Raw genomic sequence first — 21,847 nt, forward strand, 5'->3', positions numbered from 1 at the left:
AAATTATACAACTTATTACATGCTATCACTAAATTGACCTGAATTATCACTGACTGCGATGAAATTTTCACTTCTTACAAAAGGGAAATGTGAAAGAAAAAGTTGAATATCATAATTGCACATTCATGCATATATATATAGTACCATACATGAAGCATAATTATATTATTGTGAAGGGAGATATGAATGGATATTTCTAGTTGAAATTTTATTTACACCAGTATACACATACTTTTAAAAAAAGAAATTTATTATAATTGCCTGCATTTGAAACCATATTTCATAAAATTTTCCATTAATTAAAGAGCAAGAATTTATTTCTATCTAAAGATCAACCCAAGTAAAGTAAAAATTTTCTAATTGTAATTATCACACATAAAACTTAGAACAATAATAAAATACTTATTAAATGCCTTGGATGTAAAATGATACATTTCTCCATTAAATATGAGATTTTAAAATGCTTCACAGAGAGGCCAGAAAATATGGCTTCAATGTATGCAAATTGATTTTAAGACAAATCTGCCTTAACATTAAAAGCAACGATATGTGAAAATAACTTCATAAACTTAAAGATTTCTATTTCAGTAAAAAAACCTATTTTTTTTCTTCCTAAATGCAAAACTCTCAATCAAAACTTATACAATTATGGTACTTTGCATATTATGCAATTATGGTACTTATAAAAATATGGTGTGTTAAATATTACAGATATATTTATTTTTATTGTTTTTAAAATATAAAAACTTTGTTTTGTAAACTGATACTTTAAAAGTTTCACACTGAGAATATTTTTTTAAATTTTTATTAGAAATTAGTTCAGACTATAAAATTATAGCATTTATTAATAATACAAACAATCACAACAAAGTCAGAAATGACATATTTAAAGAAAAAAGCAGTTAAAATTTGTGTTTATCTAGATTTAATATTTGGATGCATTTGTTATTAAAATGCACACAAAAAAAAATATTGATAATATATACTATAATATGAGATACTTTTTTAAAAAACCTCATTGCATAAAAATTTCATTACAAGAATATGTATTAATAGAGGTGTATCTAACTTAGGAAAAGGTGAATACCTCAACATACCTAATATGTCAGGTCTAAAAATTTAGTGCATGTTTTATCTCATAAAATCTTACATATCAAACATGTGAATTTATACAAAAGCTCACACTTTAAATTTCTATATTTACTTCTGCAACAAATATAACATACTTATATATATATAATTCTAATAATTATTTAATGAAATCCCAAACCTGCACATATTCATTAAAATAAAATATCACAAAAACATTTCACACAACGAAGTCACTGGTTCATACAAAAACCGGGATAGTATTTTAAAAACAAAAAAGTACAATAAACAATTACTATTACTCAAGTCTCAAATAAGATTCAACTGAATCATTTTCACATGAATGCAAGCATGTGACCAATATCATGCATATGGAATAAAATACACAATAAATGAAGAAAATACATAAACAAAATGATTCCAAAAAGGAATGACTTCAGATCCTGATATTAATAAAAACAGAAAAGTGTAAATCAATATGACATTATCAGACAACAGCAAAACCGGAAGGAGGAGGATTTCCATGAGGAGTAGAAGCTCTAGACTGAGCACCACCAAGCATGTTCACTGAGTAATGAGACAAACTGTGTGATGTAGTGTTCAAGCTACTCATTGTGCCAGTCTATGAAAAAAAAAGAATTTATAGGTAAGAGTTTTTCTATTTATTACTTATATTTAATAGCTTTGTTTCATTGTTGATATTTATTATGTCTATACACCTTCATATGAAATAAAAGTGAACCCCATAATTGACTGTTTACAACAAAATTGTTTTAATATATATATATAAATAAATAGTCAATTTTTTAAGAAAACAAATTCTCTCAAATGAAAACTCAAAATAACTTTACAAAAAAAGACAATTAAGAGAAAATTTAGCAATTCAAACAAAATATTCTGCATAAAAAATTAATACTTTTCTAATGCCAATTTATTATGTTTATCAGTAGAACATTATAAAATATGCCATGTCATTATGTTACAATAATTGACACAATCATATTATAAGATATCTATTATTTTTTTCAAAGTTTTGTAACAACAGAACAAAAATAATTTAAATTTTTATCCAAATTCTAATGAAGTTTTAATTTATTTTCAACATTATAAAACAATAAATTAAAAATTGTGTACCCTTTTGTTTCAGCACTTTTTTTTTTGGAGCATGTTGTGGTTATGATGGAATTCTTGTAAAGACTTCTCATGTAAATTTGTTCTGAGATGACTTTAATAAAAGTTACGTCACTTCCTTGAGAGATTCTATTAATTTTAAATCGCCTCCCTCATCATGATGAGAAGCCCCTCGTTTCACAATTTTTTTAATCAACTTGCAACAGTAATGTATAGTTCTCAGATCGATATCTCAAGTCAGTTAATTATAGATATCTTTTGTGCTAATACTAGTGCTAATTCCCATTTTGTACAACAGTAATAAAAGCAGATCCCCTCTCATAGTTTCCAAAAACATGCTTTTTTACAGTTCCTTTACTTTTTCTGCTAAGATAATGATCATAGTGTTGCAGTTACTGTTATCTTATATATTTTTTAATTTTATTGCAACATTTTGATGGCTTATTCATTTTAGAGTACACTAAATAATTCTTTAAACAAATTCTAATAATTTGCACCTTTTTGCTTTTCAGGAAATAATCTTAAGATACAACCATAAACTAACTCAGATGTGACACAGGCTTGGAACAAAATAATAATAATAATAATTAATTAAATAAATAAACGCTGAACCATAAAATAATGAATTGTATCACACTTAAACAGGGAGAAGTATGATAAATGTAAAATTAAATTAAAATTATGCAAAAAGTTCTCGAGATACTAAAAAAATTGTAGAAATACTGCCTAAAACAAAATCTATCTCCAGATGCTGATGCTGACATTAGAATTCAGTGGAAAATACTATACTAATTATTTTTGTCCCATCCCCCCCAAAAATCTTAATATTAAAAACAGAAGAAAATTTGAAAAATTATACAATTAAAAATCTATTTCAATTTATAGATAAAGCTTCTTTTAATTATCTTTTTTAATCTAATGATAAGCCTTTGAATTTAAATGCTAATTATTTAAATTTTTTGAGAAGCAACTGCAGGGCATATATTAAGTTATACATTCAGTTTCTGCCAACATCATGCATTCAACCATCTAAAAATTAAAAAATAATTTTGTTTCAGATTATACTAATTTTTGAATGCATCATATTGATTAAAATTTAAATCAATAATCAATGTTATTTTAGTGTGGCTTGTAGTTATGCAGAATATTTGATGGTTGCATTTAATTAAAAAGTTGATATTTCTAAAAATCCTCAATCTCTTTCCAATGAGCGCTTGGATTAATGCCATAATGAACTATAAAATACCATATCTCAAAATAAGAGTAAAGCTTTGAATTTTATAATTTAATTTCAAGAAGAATTGCTGAAACCTAAACATTATTTACCATAAGATCTGCACTAAAACTCTACAGAAGGTAATTAATATCGATTTAGTAGTAACACAATTTTTTGCAGAGATATATAGCTACTGAAGATCAATGTCTTGTCAATTACTATATGATAATAGTTTCCAACTTGTCAATTTCGCCTAAAATTTATCAATAAAAGGGGAGGCCTAAAAATTTCAACTGTGTAAATTATATTTGGCATGTTACAATAAAGTTGCAAGACTTTTATTATACACACACTCACACAAAGGAGAAAAAGATGAATATTTGCTTGTCTTTATTGCAAATTTAAAACTTTCTGTGAAATCCTATTGAGATTTAGGATACATGATTTTCAAGAGAAGAGGGTCAATGTCAACATTTTGAAACTCAAAAACTAATAACAAATTAAATAAGTTCTTGATTATTTTCAGTTGTATCTTCTGAAAATATTATCTCATAAAAATTATTTTTACACAAAAAATTGCCCTTTTAATGATACAGATTTTTCACATTTTCCTCAAATTTTAATACTTTTTTTCAATTTAATACTAATAACAACCAATAACAATATTTTTATTATTAAAGTAAAAATGGGACCAAATATCAATATTCCATTAAACTATCAAGTTTTTTCTAATTTTATAGTTAAGATTTTTTTTTTAAGTGCTTTCTTTGAACATTAACCCTGAAGTATGATTTTCTTTTCTGCTTTTACATTTTAGTACATGCACTTTTTTCTATCTATTACAGCAATCTGCAATAGACTGATTTCACTTCATTCATTTTTTACATCTTATGAAATAAAACTGTGGAATTTCAAATAAATGCAGTCCTCATTAATAATTTATTAGTCATGACATCAGCCAATATTAAGTACAAACAAACTGGTTACCAAAAATATTAAATATACCACAATTTTGAATATCTAGAATAAACAAAAGCTTATACTGTTCATATTACAGAATGCAATTGTATTTTTATTGTGTTAATAATTATATATAACTATAAATAATACATATCCTTTGAAGTTAGATTACTTCAAAGGCAATTTTCAATTCAATGATTCTTAATAAATCTCATGCTAAGTTCATATATAATACATTACAAATAGTTGTAACAAACAGAACTTTTCTTTTGTTACAAAAAATATAAGATATGAAATATGGTATAAAATATATGAAACAGATGCAATATAATGAGAAAAGACTATGTTGATTTTCATCTCAATGTGAATGAATAGAAAAAAAATCCATATTTTATATTAAAACCAGACATACGAAGAGTTCTGTATTTCTTATAAATCTTGTGAACAACTACATATTTCTTTAAACTCTTCATACATATAAAGTAATATATTTTCAGATGCATCACATTTTAAATGTTCTTAGATGTCATATAAAAATTTTCAATCACAAGATGAATTTTAAATTACTTAGTTCAACCATGATGAGAAATTCATGGAACATACTCATGACACTGATGCCAAAAACATAAATAGACTATGGAAATTAATTTAAAGGTGAAATTTTCCTAAATAAAAGCTGATCTGTCATATTTATGTTAGATAATTCAAGTTGTAGTAATTAAACTCTGATAAGCGTGATAAAAAATCCACAGAATTCAGAAATTAAAAGTATTTCATGTTTGAATTTAATTAATGAAAAATTATTTTACAAATGCAATAAAATCAAACTGAACATATATAACAAATTTACAAAAACAAGAATCAAGCAGCAATGTTTCCATAAATCAAAAATATGTCATGAAAGAACACTCACTTTTAGTCTAGCCATGTCTTCAAGTCTTGTTATATCTGCTAATTCCTGATAATTTGATAAAACCACAAGTATAAAGAACACCTATAAATAATCCATTATTTTTCTATTGATTATGCTGTCTTCATAAAATTAACAATCTAGTCTGAGTAAAATTATGAATAATTTTCAATTTATTTGAAAAAATCTACAATATTTGTACCACAATTACTAACTTATTAATTGGCAAAAGAAATTTAAATCTGTGAAGACTTTATAACAGTTTAAACATAAAAATAAGAAAATTAATTAACTTTTAATGATATTTTATTTAAAAATAACAATAATTAACAAAATACATAATATCATATTATTATACATTTCCCAATACAGAAAAGGTATAAAGGTAATTAAGTGCAAAAAGAAAAAGTCAGAAACTCAGTTTTTGTCTCCGTAGAAAAATGATAAATTCTCTAATGCAGTTTTCAACTTTAATGACCAATTAGTTAACAATAATAGTTAAAAAATTTACTTATGCCAAAAAGACTCAAATATCAAACATGATTTAAATTAAAACAGTACTTACATTGAAGAACAGCATAAGTGTCCATATGATCAGCATTGCTTGGTGATATCCATAATATAAATCCTAAAATTGTGAAAAGAATATTAATGAAAGATTAAAGTCACAATTATTTCAGTATATTATGTTTTAACAATAAAATGTGTTGAGCAATAATTAATAAGTTTCTTTCCTCAAAATTTAAAAATTCACACAAAAAATTAATAAATAAATAAATTGACATTTGTTTCATATTATTTGAGGAAGGATTTATCTGTAGAGAATCAAGGCTTTTGATTTTTTAAAAGTTAATTGATTTATTTACAGGTAACCAAATGATTAAAATGATAAGTGGCCAAATCTGAATATTTATCAATACCATTTTCTTAAAATTTAATAGAGGTGTTAAGGTCAATTAACTTAACCATGAAATTTGTGCTTATAGAGATATGGGAAAAATGCTTCAAAATCTAATGCTGCTAGACACTGAAATTCACACTTTTTTTAAGACATAGTTTTTCACAAAAATCTGCATAAAATAGCCAAGGGAATTTTTTTTAATTAATCTGAAAATTTAAAATTAATTTGAAATGAATTATTCCTTAATCAGCAATCATCTAGCAGCTAAAAGACTTTCACTATTATGTTAAGATGTTAGAAACAAACAAAAATAACCCTCTTACAATAGATTTTTTGTATGACTTTGACTTACATTACAAGTATGACTTTGAAGTCCTATATCCAGATAGCACATTAAAAAAAAATATTCATGATCAGAAATCCTTTATTAATAACATTTATTAACAGTTCTGCTTTCAAATATTAAAAAAAAAAAAAAAAGGAAAGGAAAGAGGGAAAAAATTATTTTTCAGCTTTTCCCAAAAATATTGCTGTTGTACTACAAAAAAAAAAAAAAAAAAAAAAAAAGCCAAATTAAATTAATACAATAGGCTTTTAATAAAAAACTGAAACTATTAATTATTTTATACAATTAATAAAGATTTACAAAGTTGGTCAGTTCACTGCCACACCTGAGAACAAAATTTAATATTTAATTCTATAAAGTAAAAATGGAGCATTCAATTAGCACCCCCAAAATATCCAATTAATAAAATATTACTTTGTTTTACTATATCCATAATACTTGGGCTTGAAATTAAATGGAATAAAACATTAAAAAAATAATTAATATAATAAAACTATTTTTGTGCCTCTAATACTTGCTACTTTTTGCAATAGGGGCATTTAAGGTAGAAATAACCAATGAAAAACAAAGGAATATCAATGAAAAAATATATAAATACCATGTGTTTAGAACAGTTTTAATAACAACTTTGTAGATTCCCATTGTGGCTGAGTTTAAAGGATAGATAAATTTAAACAATAACAGAAACATGAATGCTGATTTAGATTTATAATTTGCTAAAAAGCTAAATAGTGTAGGTTTTATATCACTATTTCTGTTATATACAAATAAGATAAATCAATTCACCTATTTCCAGAACTGAGTTTTATATGTTGATTGTATTAATGGTAAGTGTTTAAAGCACAAAATTTGATTAATACTAAATTAAAAATTAATTCAGAATTTTCATTCATTAAGGTTTTTTTTTAACTTGTCAAAAGTTTTTATCGATTTTTTTAAAAATTTCAGTATTTCTCATATCATAATTTGTTATTTAGGATTAAGTAATGAACAAAAGTTTGCATTGTAAATAAAAACTCTTTCGAAATAGTTTCATGAGATTGATATTTAACTGAATAGTAAATCATTTATCATATAATTAATACAATTTACATTTTAATACATCTAAATCACACTCAAATTTAAATCATGTATGTAACATGTGAACATTTTACACTTGATATTTATTTGTAATGAAATCATTCAATCAAATTCAAAATGAATTTTCAAATACAGAATAAATATAATGTGATTTGTAGCACAGCACTATTTCTTCATAAAATAAAATTAATAATTATGTGTAAGAGTTCCCCCCCCCAATTTCAATGAATGATTATTTAATTATAACGCTTGTTTTACTTGTAATAAAAATTCCACTAATAACTTAATATATTCAACTAGCAATTTTTTCAATCAATAATAAAAGTATATATTCATACTTTAGAATGAAATCAAACATACATTTACAATAGATTTAAAAAATATTGAACAGAAATTCCATGTTGTAAAGACAACTGCTGCAATAAGCCATGGCTTAAATTTCTGTTCCACTTCCTAAAAGAATAATAAAACAATAGTCACATTATAAGGATTAAAAAAAAAAAAAACTCAATCAAAACATATACACAGGTATAGAATAAATATCTGGATATTTATAAATATTTAAATACAGAATATAAATATTTAAATATTCATTTTATATATATATATAAAATCATATGTAGAAGGGTTAAAAAACATTCTGATATCTTTTAAATAAAGAAATAAATTCCTTAAAAATATTTTTAAATAAATCTTCCATTTTAACCCCTTCAATCATTTATAATATTTTTATTTAAACCTAGGTATAAAAAAAATATTATAAATGATTGAGGCATTTCAAACACATTTTAATATAAAAATAATTTGAGAAGCAGAGTATCATTTTTTTTTTCACTTTCTTCATATTACATTCAGGCTCAACTATCATAATACTTTCAAAGAAATATTTTATAAAAATGGTTATTAATATTATGTAAATCAACAAGATCATATGAAAACATGAATAAGATCATATGAACTTTTGAAAATGCAAGTCAAGCAAATTAGCAGGGAAAATTATGAATAAACAAACTGAAGAATGATTGAAATAAAGAGCATATAAGCAGACTAGAATATAATTCACAAAACATTTATTCTTATTCCTCAATGCTTTCTTAACTCAACATTGCATTGTTATTTTTTAAATTAGCATAAGGAATGTCAGAAAATTAATTAATCTTCCAAACTATATTTATAGCAAATATATATTATAGCAATCAATTATATCAATCATAATTATGATTCACCACCAAGCAATATTAAATTAAAAATGTTAAAACATTTGGTGCACCTTTATTTATTTTAAATAACTGGCATTATAAATAAAATGCAAATAAATCTAATAATTATTCTTATCATTAAAAGTCTGCTTGTATTAAACCAAATACAACAATCTGAATTAAACAAAAGAAAATATATAAAGTATATACAGATGTTCATTTGCCCTTTTTTTTTTTTTTTTTTTTTTTTTTTGTACATATTAGTATTGGCAATCAGATTAGTTGGCAAGGATATGAGGTAGAACCATTCATTGTATTTTAAGAACTCAAAATAATCAGGTAAATAAAACGTTATTTTTGAATATATGTTTAATCAAGCAAAATAAAGCATCATTATACTTCATATATATAAAATTTCAGTAGCAGATAAAATGAACAATCAATGATGCTAAAAAGGTACCCAGATATAGTTGCACTACATTAATTATAGAAAGTAAATATAAGAATGAAGAATATGAAACAAAGAGTAACTTTAAAAAATTTCTGTAGCAAAGAAAAATTATTAACTGCAATAAAAAATAATCATAAAAATCATTTTTACTTCTTCAGTTAGATTAACTCATATAATATCAAATTACTTGAATTGATTCCAATGATGAAATTAAGAATTTTAAAATATATATCTTAAAGATACATTTGTTTTGAAAGCCATTAAATAAAGTAAAAATCAGAATATTGTTTACTTTAAATATTTAAGCTAGATAAAATGCAACAGTGCAATATTACCCCCAAAAAATAAATGAAATAAAATTTAAAAAATTAAAATGCAAATTAAAAAATGCCCCTTTATTTAAATTATTTTTTTCTACATAAAGTTTCTTCTTTAATCACTGGTTTGGAATATAATCAATTTTGAATAGGAGATTACATGCAGGCATAGTTTCATAATAGAATCAAAATTAATGATATGGAAATTAGCTCCAAAATCTCAAGCCAGAAAATTAATTTTTACTCAACATCATAACTTGATCCTCTGAAAACTATATTTACAATTTTGAACTGACAGTTAAATATAACCTTAATTTGAAATGCAACATTACCAGGAGCAGATTTAAATATTTTACAACCCTAGGCAGTGCATATTGCAAAGCCCTTCTTTTAATAAGATGGTTAATTTACTTTAATATTACAAACATTCTTTCAGATGCTAATGATTTATTTGAGGTCAATATTGGTTTTTATTTTTATTAATTCAGTAAATATGTGTTTGCTTTTATTCATCTATTATGACTCCAGATTATCTTGCATTCATACTTTATTTAATATTAATGAAGAAGTGCTTCCTTTTCTAAATGTTCTGTTAAATAAGTGATTTCAATAGCTATTCTAAGAGTCAATTATACTTAATAAAGTGTTAATATTATCCTATGTATTTTTTATCATTCAATAAATTTATATTTTTTTAAAAATTACTTTAGGAAAATAAACTTTTTAATCAACCTGTCTGTGGATCCCCCTCTAGTGCCTTCAACTGGAAATTTTGCACTGAACGTTACATAAATTTCAGATTTCTTTGTTCAAAACAAATTAAAAAAAAATTTTACATTATGAAATTATGTAGAAAATACTTTTGAATATCCAGTTTCCATAATATCTGGCCTAGTTTTCTTTTATCATAATTAAATAAGGAAAGTCAGACTTGGCAACACTGCCAAGGCATTGGAAGCGGGCGTATCCTACGATCCTATGTGTCTTGTACAAAATAAAAATTGAGACAGAAAAAGAGCAGCATTCTGCTTGTTGTGTATAATTTCATCAGTGAGTAATGTACCTCAGTTGTTGCCACTGATTATAACTACACAGTACGTACAGTATTCATAATTTGTTCTTGGGGTATGCTTAATGTTTTTGTTTTTTTTAAGTTACCACAGTGAAGATTTCAAAATGGGTGGTAAAACAAACAAAAAAAGGTGTAGTGACTGGAGAGGAGAAATTACTCAATACAGCGACTAGACTCTGGTGTAACAGCAAAAACTGACAACTGCTTCTATGATTCTCTGGTCCACTTTCACATACTATTTAGCTTGAGATTGTAGATTGCTTAGTACTCCATAATAAATGAGAAATTATATATAATAATGAGTTTTAGCACGAAAACTTTGTCTTCTGATATTGGAGGGCAACGAAATGATTTCATAGAAATCAGGACAATCCAGCCTATCCGGCTTTTTTGTTATCCAGCCTGCCCTTCTGCCACACTAGGCTGGATAGTAAGAGGGGTGTTCTGTATTATGAAATTGCTCTATACATTAAAAATTTAAACAACATAAAATGTTGGTAAAAATGTATAAACTTCGTGAAATAAAATTTATATTATTAGCACACTTACCTTTCTTAAAGCTCTCATCAAAATAACAGATACAACTAACATATATATTGCAAGGAAGAATGAAACAACTGAGCATAATATTAAGAGGTTTCTGACTGAAAAAAAAAAAGAAAAAAAACTTTCAGAGATAAAAATACAGCCTTCTCAGTTTCAAAGAAATACATGATTATTTGACACAATTTGTTATTTTATTAAAATGCACAGAAAATCAGAATTCCATAAAATCATTATCAAAGCCATTCTTGCATTTCAATTAAGAATTCAGATATAATTTCTTTAAAATCAAAGAAATTATTGAACATTTGTCTAACATTAAAGTAAACTCAATCTTTCAATTTATTGCCAATAAAAAGAAATTGTTTGATATCTAAATCAAATGATACAATCATTATATAAAATGGTACATGCATTAGAAGGAAAGAAAAAAAATCTTGTTTGAATATAATTTATAACTAATGCATAGATTTTTTTTCAAATCGACAAACAATTTTAATATAGTAATTCAGATATAACAAAAACTAAATAATCAAAAAAAAAAAAAACTAATTATTTTAATAATTAGTTTTAATATTAAATCAATATTGACACAAAATAGATTATAAATACCAGAAACAATAACTATTCATCAATATGTTTCCTTTATATCCTAAAATTTTATCATACATCTTTCTAAAAGATATTTTTTTTAATACAGTCACATTCTTTCAAGTGATGTTACAACAGACTGTTGGGTTTACACCATAGTAATTCTCCAAACAACCCTTTAGAAAAATTAATTAAAAAAATAAAACTTACTATGTTTGTTTCCACTGTAGACAAAAAGGAAATTGATTCCAAAATATCTGTAATGTGTTGAACCTGGGCTAGCTTCAATAAGCACATAAAGGTCAAATATTGCCAAAATCTGAGTAAAGATACTCTGGACCTAGAAAAAAAATTAGTAAATTTATAACAAAAAAATTATTTTAAAAGTTTCAAATCATAACATAAGCTCTAGGATTTAAAACAAAGAAATGTAATATAAAAATCGTTCAATCATTATAAAATCGTAAATTGTTTTTAATTCTTTGATTCTAAAATACATTTTTTCTCTAATAATAAAAAGGAACTGTGTATGTATCTGCTGGTGCTGTACCGATCACACTGTTTGACCCTAGAAGTATAAAACTTGATATAGATACTCTTTGAAGAGTGGAAACAAGCATGTGAATACTCTCAAATTAAAAGTATGTTTAAAAATTAATATTTTGGCAGTGTTCCCCTCTTCTTCCTCTCCATGGTTACTTTGGAAAATAAATTTACCAAAACAGTTTCATTTTCATGTGTTCTTTTATTAAATTTTTGCAATTTTTTAAAAATGTGCTTTTGTATTTTTTTAGCAATAATTTTTATTCTAGCGATAAAATTATTTATTTATTCTAAGGATAAATTCATAATAATTATTTATTCAAATGATTTCACTCCATTACCGAAAGCTGTGGAAGAAAGACTCTGCTTCTATCTCTGCATTTTATAGAGGAATCAGGAAGTAAAATTACCATATTGTGAAAGAGAAGCCTTTACTCACTTTCACAGTTTGATGCTTAGTTAAGTATTAAATTAGCCATGCCAATCAACACTGATGAACACATTTAATCACAAAAAGATATCATAACATTTTTATCATATAATTTAAAATTGTACTTGAGCAATAATGATAGAGCATTCTGCGTGGTTAGCCATACTTCAAAGTGACGATGCTTTTTGTTTTGCACGATTGCTGGCGATGCACCGATTTTTCGCTCGTTTCGACCAGATCTTCTTATTATGATTCTTCAACACTTCCATTTATCCTAACTTCATGTTTTCAATAATTTCAAATTATTATCCATCGTCGATTAAACTACTTTGTTTCTCATTATCCAACTAATAATATCATATAAACGGTGAGGGATACAGCGACACAGTCTGTTACCTCCTTGATGCTAAAAAGTTAGTTAATACATATCAAAACACTTAAGGATTTGAATGAAGATATTTAAATTATGTTTTTTTGTGAGAGCTTGACACAAAAGAACGGCAAAAATAATGTTTAGTTGCTCGATTTTAAGTTATTTCCAAAGCGCAACTCTTTACATTGTATACCGTGAGCAATTTTATTGTCTCTCATTCTTCTACTGAAGGAAAAGCATACTAGCGTCTCAATCGCAACGTCAATCCCTAAGGGATGGGCGAATCCATCCCAAACCATACTTTCGACAGGTAGGGACGTTTAACCGAGGGGCAGCAGGGATAAACGTTGTTTTTTAAATGTTGAGTTGTAGCTCAAAGCTTATCACGGTTCAATTACGGAGGTCGTGGTTCAGTTGAATCGTTTTTCGTTGGAGTGGAAGGATGCGTTTTCCAAGCAAGGTGTCGACATATTAACTTAAAACATATTTTTCAGTGAATTTTCATCTTATTTAATGGATATTTAATACAAATACCATTTAATAAAATTTATAGCAAAAAAAACAAGAAATATATCAAAACAATATTTCAGACAATTCATTTTCAGGTGGCTTTTACTTGTTTTCTACTGTTTTCATTATTACTATTATAGTCCACCTCACGATTGTTGGCGTTCGACTTCAGACGAGTCCACTTCAAAACGGGTTGGAAACAAGACGAGCCAAGGTTGCTATAATCATGCGTTGGCGAAAGAAGTTTCCTTCGTGAAGCGTCATTATTTGTTTACGATTGGCTTTGCGAGTGCCTTGCGTTTATTGGTGCTTTTCCGACTTCTTATATTTCTAATCTAAATCCATCTAAATATCAGTGCCATAATGCCTGGGAATCGCATTGTTTCCAAAGAAAGAAAAATAATTATGAATGTTTTGAGGTATTTTGAAAATGAATGTTCTTAAAACGAATTAAGTATCCCACTTTGTCAACGGATCAAAAGAGCTGCAGAAGCGACCGGTGTTTCGACTAGAACACCGTACAATTGAACATTCATGAGCTTTGTGGCTTTTTTTTTTTTTTTTGCATGATTTGCATCCCGGTTTTTCAGTATATATAACTTTCTCTATTGACGGTTCTTATGATGTTTAAATATTTTTGATGCTTAAATATTATAGATTGTTAATATTCAAATTAGAAATTCTTTGTTTTTGATAGAATTAAGACAAAAATATCTCTGAAAAAATGATTTGGTTTGAAAGCTAATGCGTAATAACATGAAATTTCATCTGGCTAATGTAAAACTTGATTAAATAATATTGAATTTTATTATATAAGGCAATAAAGATTTTTCTAAAAATCAGAGAAGCAACAGCTTTTTCTTTCGATTAAATTATTTCAATAAAGTTGCAACACATTTTTTTTTTAAACCTTGAATTACTTTTCGGGAGGAAGTAGTTGAGTATTTCACGGAATACTCGAGTATTTTACTGTCTTCTCTTAACAATGTAATCATTTATCTAGATGTCATCGATATTGCAGAATAAAATATCACGTTCGAGTTCCTTTCAAATATTACCGATTTGAAGCCAAATCTAGGGGGAGCGGTGTCACCCCTCATCCCTACCTCTCACTAAGTTCCTGGGAATCTATATAAAGTCTGAAACTGCATTTGCAAATACCAGCTATCTTGATTGATTATAGTAATGCTGAATTAACTTAATCATATGATAATTAATTAATTAAATCATAAGATAAATGATTGATTCAGCCATATAACTGTGGTATTATTTCATTCGCCACGACTTTTTATTTTCACAAATATCGTATCATAGAAGCTGAAAAAAAAATTAACTGAATGTTTGAGACAAATCCCCCCGCTAATGCGCCAACTATGGAAACCTTGATTTGCGGCTTGCTTTTATGGCCCTCCCCATTTCCTGCTAATTCGATGTTTTCGACTCAACCGTCGAGCGCCAACAATACTGAGGTGGACTATATTACTAATTCTGTTTTTATATAGGCTAATTCTGTTTAAAAATAGACATTAACAGAACGGAAAACTAAATCCACATTCACATGCTAAAGTAATGACAACGTATTCCCTGGTGATCAACGAAAAACGATTCAACTGAACCGGGATAAGCGTTGAGCTACAACTCAACATTTAAAAGCCAACGTTTATCCCAGCTGCCCCTCTCGGGCAAACGTACCTACCTGTGAAAAGTACGGTTCATGATGGATTTGCCCATCCCATAGGGATTACGTTGCGATTGAGACGTGCTAAAAAAACTAAAGGTGCTACATGTTGCCAAACGACATTTACCGAATTCAGCAGGATTTTGCGTCCACATAAGCGTTTTATATACATATACATAAATTAAACACAAGAAATATTACTGATGACCCAGCTAGTCGCCAAAGGCAGTTAGTTTCAAATAAAAATAGACCGTGACATATAGAATTTTAAAGAAATCAAGACCGGAAATGTATAACATAAAGCTATAAAAAAGAAATAAAAAAAATTTATATTCATATTTATTATTATATGATAATGTCACCTCAAGCGACAAAATCCAAAATAAACACATGAAAAAATAAAAAATAAGTACAAATAAAAGAAAAGAAATCGAGAAAATAAAATCAAAATATTTTATATAATTTAAATTGATGCGATTAGAATTTATATAAATATAACTAAAATGTTACGCCTCTTCCTCACTTCACTCGTCAATGCAATTTTGATTCATTGTATTGTTGACCGAAAACGTTTCTATATTGATAATTTTTTTTCTTTTTACATTTCAGATAGAAAAATTAAATTTTAGTATTTATGTTTCCCTTTAAAAACATCTGGAGCTGATGTTTAATTATTTTCCGCTACAATATTTCCAAAAAGTAGCGGATAATTTTCCAAAAAAAAAATGAAAAATCTTTTAAGATCAGAAATTCTGATAAACATTGTCTAATAATTCGAAAAACTAATTTGATAGTATCTATCATAATAAAATAAATCCCTTTTAAATTTATTTAAGAAATAAACATCTTTTATAGTTTCTTTTTCACAAATTATAAAAATACAATTCAAAATCAAATACAAACATCATATTGTAAAATTTTGTAATTCAACTAGAATGTTTTATTTCCTCAACAAAATGCATTTATGTGAGGTGTGACATTTGTTATATTAATAAACTAGCATAACGTTGCCCATGACAACGATAAATGCCAGTGAAATCTATAATAACATAAAATACTGCAATAATATTAAGCCAGCAGGAGTTTTATATTTCTCACATATTCTCTAATAAATTTTCATGCTAGAGAACGCCTTACATGGGATTGCATATAATAATTACGCAATATTAACTTTTGGCTTGAATTTAGCATTTTTACAGAAATCTATCTTGTCATCCTTGGCGAGATATTTGGCGAATAATCCCTGGCATACATAAATAGTGTTGCGTTCGTGCGTCAACAAAATTGGAATGCAGACAAACTTACTATGAAATGAAATTTTACTACAATATAAATAATACTACCAAAGTAACATCAACTTATTTTCATTTAAACTCTAGTAGTTTTTAGAAACAACAAACTGAAAAATTCAATAACATATCACTATTGCCAATCTGAACTAACAATTATTTACAAAATAATATTTATAATTATTAAACTACTCGTGAGTTTGTTTTAAATAAAATATTTGTAATTTATATCGCAACAATAATATCCAAAAATCGAATTCGTGTTTTAGATATGTTTTACTCAACCGACTGAAACAAAAATTTGACACAAAGTTGCACTTGTAGTCAGAAAATCCTATATCAAATTTGATATGTTTAAGCCACTGCGTTTTTGAATTATGGCATTTGCATATTTCTGAAAGTACAGACCTACAATCAATCCGTTGTTAGATTTGGCTCAAAATTTGACTGTCTACATTACAGATGTTAAATTTCTGTATTTCTCCGTTTTGTAATTGCCGTGTTAACTTTTATTCGAACAAATGGACTTTCTTTGCACAGATTTTATTCGAAATTTTATAGAAATCTACAAATCCGATGCAAAAACCATATAACAAATTTCATCTGTCTAGCTAAAAGCGCTTTTGAGTTATCTTTGTCACAGACAGCCAAACGTATATTTTCCAAAAATATGTTTTTCGAACTCAGGGAGATCTAAAACGCGGAGATTAATTCAAATTTCGAGTTCGAATTTTTTGACAGTTACTATACTTTCTTTTTAGTACGTATACGAGAAAGTAATAAAAGAAATAAAATGAAAATAATATCGATTTTGTGCATTTATTTTTCTATATATATTCCTTGTAAGGTTTAAATTCGAAACAATAATTGAAAATGCAAATACGTAAAAAAGAGGCAGTGAAAATAACATATTTGCTACAAACAATTTAATCAGAATTTAAATTGTTTAAAAATAATTTTCTCGTTTCTTGTAACAAAGCGTAGGTCCGTCCTAAAAAGAAGTAATGATTCAATTTAAATTGATTGAATAAAATCTCCGTATGCTACTTAAAATAGTTAATATTAGGGTGATGTTAATTAATTTTAATTATAGCATCCAACAGTATGATTTCAAATTGAAGTTAATAAACAGATAAATCTTTATTTTTTGGAGAAAAAAATTTATAAAAATATTTTTTCTCATTCAACGAAATTTTTAAAGAAAGATAGAGGGTCGAACGAATTTTAAAAGAATTCAAATAAATCAACAGATTTCAAAAAGAAAAATCATACATAATTTTCATATATGCCCAAAAATGAAAATTTTAAGGTGACCACTTTTAACTTTTATACCATATTATATAGACATGACACAATCTTTTTTCTTCTTTAAATTACATTTGTCAATTTTTAGTAAAAGAGCACACGCATTTTTTTAAAATTCCATCTGGCATTCGATTTCTTTATAAAGTGCTTAAGACTGCCATGAAAAAAAAAAAAAAAAAGGAATACAAAATTCTTATTTTTACATTTTACTCGGTACAATATTTCATAATTAAAAAAAGCTACCCTTTTTATTGTTATGCTTGACAAGGCTGAATAAATATCCTGGCAGTGTACAACATTGCTTGTATTTCCCACTATAGTGTAAATCCAGAACTAATTCCTTGTACTTACTTTATACTTCAACAGACATATTAAGATATTAAGAAATACAAAATTCTCATTTTTTTTAAAGTTATTCAATTAATTTTTAAAAAAAAGAAGTATTAAGACAATTATGAAATATTAAAATGTCGATATAAAATTCCCCTCTTCCACTGAAATGATGAAGAATCTGAACGTATCAATTCAAATGCTCCGGAAATTAATCCCATATTTAGAAGACTCAAGCACTGTAGAAACAGCTGAGAGTTAACGAACTTTCGCCGTTTCATCTTTTTGTACGCAACAGCCCATTGACGGCCAACTGCGTTTTCGAAGGTCATAACGGTAGGAAGGTTTTACCATCAACTCAAGGATAAAACAGAGGGTTTTGGTAATTACGAATTAGAAGCTGGGAAGGATGTCTGAGTCAGGGCATAGTTGCACCGTCTGCCATTAACGATTGAAATATGCAGAAGGAAAGTATGAAGGAAAGCAAGGTTTATTTCGAAATTAACGGGAGGTTTCTAACAACTAGCAAAAGAATATCTGATATTTTCAAAATGTTAAATCGTCTTCGAGGGAAAAAAAAAAAAAAAAAAATTGATCAGACTTACCAGATCAAGCAGGATAGTCCGTTTTTGAATTCAGAATGATCCGAATGACTCGTTTATTATGTTTCTGTACAATTCTTCCATATTTTTACTAAACATAGTCATTGTAATATTATTTTAGAATATAATGTCATTTCCTTATTGCAGTCGTTTTATGCATAATTCAATTCCTTTATATATAAATTTGAACTATCTTTGTGTTAATAAGAAGTGGCTAGAGAAGACATCTCAAATTAGGCATGATAATTCAGCTTATCACTCTTTGTTTTAAATTGATCATTCCATCTAAATATAAAAAATATTCCAGACGGAATTTCAAAAAATCTGGACTACAAGGCATGATTCATATCACAATGAATATTCAAGAAAAGTGTAAGATCATTTCCAAGAGAAAATAAAATATCTAATAAGCATTAAATGAATTAATAAAATAATAAAAAAATTCATTACGTTATTTATATAATTATTACAATACAATTAAAAGCATGTTATATTAAACATTATGCAAATTTATTAAGTAAGTTCTATGTCCATATTTAAAGTTGTTAATTTATTTTACCAGTGAAATCATATTAAATGTCTATTAAAAAATGCAAGGTATAATTTTAGTAACTAATATACATTCTTTTTATATAAGATAGCTTATTACACTTCAGTAATAGCTTCATTTTAGAGACATTTCAGCAACTAGGACATTTCAATTGCATCGCAATAATAACGCTATTAGTAATCAGTCACATGACTGAACATCGAAAGTTGTATCCACTTCTAATGCAGTATCATTCATCAATCAGGTGACGTAAATTTAAAACATTAAAATTTTCTTTCGATATGGCATAGTCAGCACTGAAGAAATTTCCGCTTCACTGTATTGGTCAATTGCACACATGCATGAATGATGGTCAAGGAAAAAAAAAAATTATTTCCAACAATTTTTGTTTTTCTATAAAAATAACAATGTACATTAAAAAAAGGGAGATCACAAGAATTCTAAATTTATTTTGTGTATTAATGTTATTGTTTTGTATTCTCTTATCAATTAAAATTATAAATATTGTTTTCAAATGAAATATATCTAATATCAGAGCAATGAAAAGCCTCAATGTAAACTAGTAGCAAGTAAATTATCTCAGTAAATAAGCACGTTATAAGAGACTCCGGGGAAAAAAATATGAATCAACATTAACGTAGTAGCTTTAATGATAGAATTATATGTTGCAATGAAAGTTGCAACAAATTAAAGTTAAGTTGCGCAAGAAAGTATCCGATTTTATGTATAAAAACATAGAATTTCACTAACAATTGATGGATATTCTTCGTAAACATTGAAGCGAAGTTATTTGTTCAAAAAATTTCTGTTGAAAATCTTGCACAGCATTTTCTTTGTAAATCTAAAATTACTTTATTACACAACAGTTAGCTGTATTGAAAAAAGAAAAGGGGAGAAACAACATAATACCGCTATTTCATTAGCATTTCAGTCTTTTGAAAAAAATAATCAGAAAATTCACAAATATCTTGAATAAACATGTTCTTCAAGATATAAAAATACGAAAATTTTATTAACTATGTAAATAGCTTTTTTTTGTGTGTGTGGTTTCTTTTTTGAAATTTTGTTACTTAACTCTTTCGTAATAGTTTCGTTCTTTCAACAGTTCAATTTTCTGACAATTTTTCACAACACATTAAGATTTCGTTAGTCGAAAATGAAAAGAAAGAAAAGGAGTGGAGAGAGAGAGAGATTTCTTGTTAGTTCAGCTTGAGCAAGTGTGTTAGCTTTATATTCGATTATAGAAATTTCCATTTCGATAGGGCAATTTTTTCCCGCTTTGTAAAAAGATCAAGAAATCAGATTCTTTGGCAAAAATTTCTTTAGACCTGTATTCCTCCGAAAACGGGATGCTGTTGCTAATTTTCTCAATCCTTCAATAATGTTCACGTCTTTATTGTTATTATCATTTTTGCCAGCCTCATTGAAATTTTACATAAATTAAAACAGGCATTTTCAATGCAGATTAGAAAAATATTTTCAAATTATTGCAATAAACATATTTAAATAATTAACTAATGATAATGCTGAGATATAATAAAGAAATAATTTATTAGAAAAAAAATACTTACAAAAAAACTATCAACAACTATTACTAAACTACAACTATTACTAAAATTAACTATCAACAACCAGTTGAAATCAAAAACAAACGCACGTTATTTATGGGAATACAAAAAAATTATTCCGATAAAGAAATGATTTTTGTCTCCTAACTAGACAAGAAAAAAGAGACGAAAGAAAATTAAGTCAAAGAAAGGGGATATATTTTTCCCACAATATCAGTATTCCCCTAAACTGAAGGAAAATACACAGATTTCGCAACTCATAGGCTAAAAATGGAAAGATCAGTATCACAAGAAAAATACATTCATATAATTCGGAAAATATAGCGTGTTTTTCTTTTTAAATCTTCAGAGGTACAAATAACCATAAGATAAAAAATAAGTATTAAAATACCTTATATAAGGATCATTAAAATTAAGAAATTTTCAAGTACTTTCAAAGACGCTACTTACGTACCCTGTAAATGTTTAAATTTGAATAAACCGGTTATTCAATGCAATACTTCTCAGCAAGGCCAACCGCAACCCGAATCTCATTAATTTCTACTACTGAATAAAAACTTAAATAAAATCAACAACAAATTAAACAATTCATTATTATCTTAGGTACCCATAAGTAGACGAAGTAATTAAGTTCCAAAGAATAAGACGCATTTGAAAATTCCTATTTCCGAACTCTGAAAAACAAAAACTTTTTAGAATATGTTAACCAAACTACGACTTACAATCACATAGTTCCTAGAATAATTTATGCAAAAAGAAAAGAGAAAGAGCTCATTTAGAATGTAATATGACAATAAGAATATCTAAACAATAGGTGCTTAAGACAGCATAATCTTTTAACTTTCCAATCTTAATGCCACAAA

The 21,847-nt window shown here is 26.5% G+C and overlaps 1 protein-coding gene across 1 annotated transcript in view; it reads right to left on the reverse strand.

Moving 5' to 3' along the window:
- Positions 1 to 887: 887 nt before the first annotated feature.
- LOC129961858 (uncharacterized) overlaps positions 888 to 21,847 on the reverse strand; it is a 38,070-nt gene continuing 17,110 nt past the window's right edge. The window contains exons 2-7 of the mRNA XM_056075456.1: positions 12,017 to 12,146; positions 11,222 to 11,316; positions 7,994 to 8,086; positions 5,872 to 5,934; positions 5,310 to 5,390; positions 888 to 1,711 (exon numbers count right to left, since the gene is read on the reverse strand). Of these exons, the coding sequence (XP_055931431.1) occupies positions 1,577 to 1,711; positions 5,310 to 5,390; positions 5,872 to 5,934; positions 7,994 to 8,086; positions 11,222 to 11,316; positions 12,017 to 12,146 (597 nt within the window). The 3' untranslated portion in view covers positions 888 to 1,576. The remainder of the gene's footprint in view (positions 1,712 to 5,309; positions 5,391 to 5,871; positions 5,935 to 7,993; positions 8,087 to 11,221; positions 11,317 to 12,016; positions 12,147 to 21,847) is intronic.

Source organism: Argiope bruennichi, chromosome 2 (assembly GCF_947563725.1).
Source record: "Argiope bruennichi chromosome 2, qqArgBrue1.1, whole genome shotgun sequence".
In the NCBI taxonomy this organism is placed as follows: Eukaryota; Metazoa; Arthropoda; class Arachnida; order Araneae; family Araneidae; genus Argiope; species Argiope bruennichi.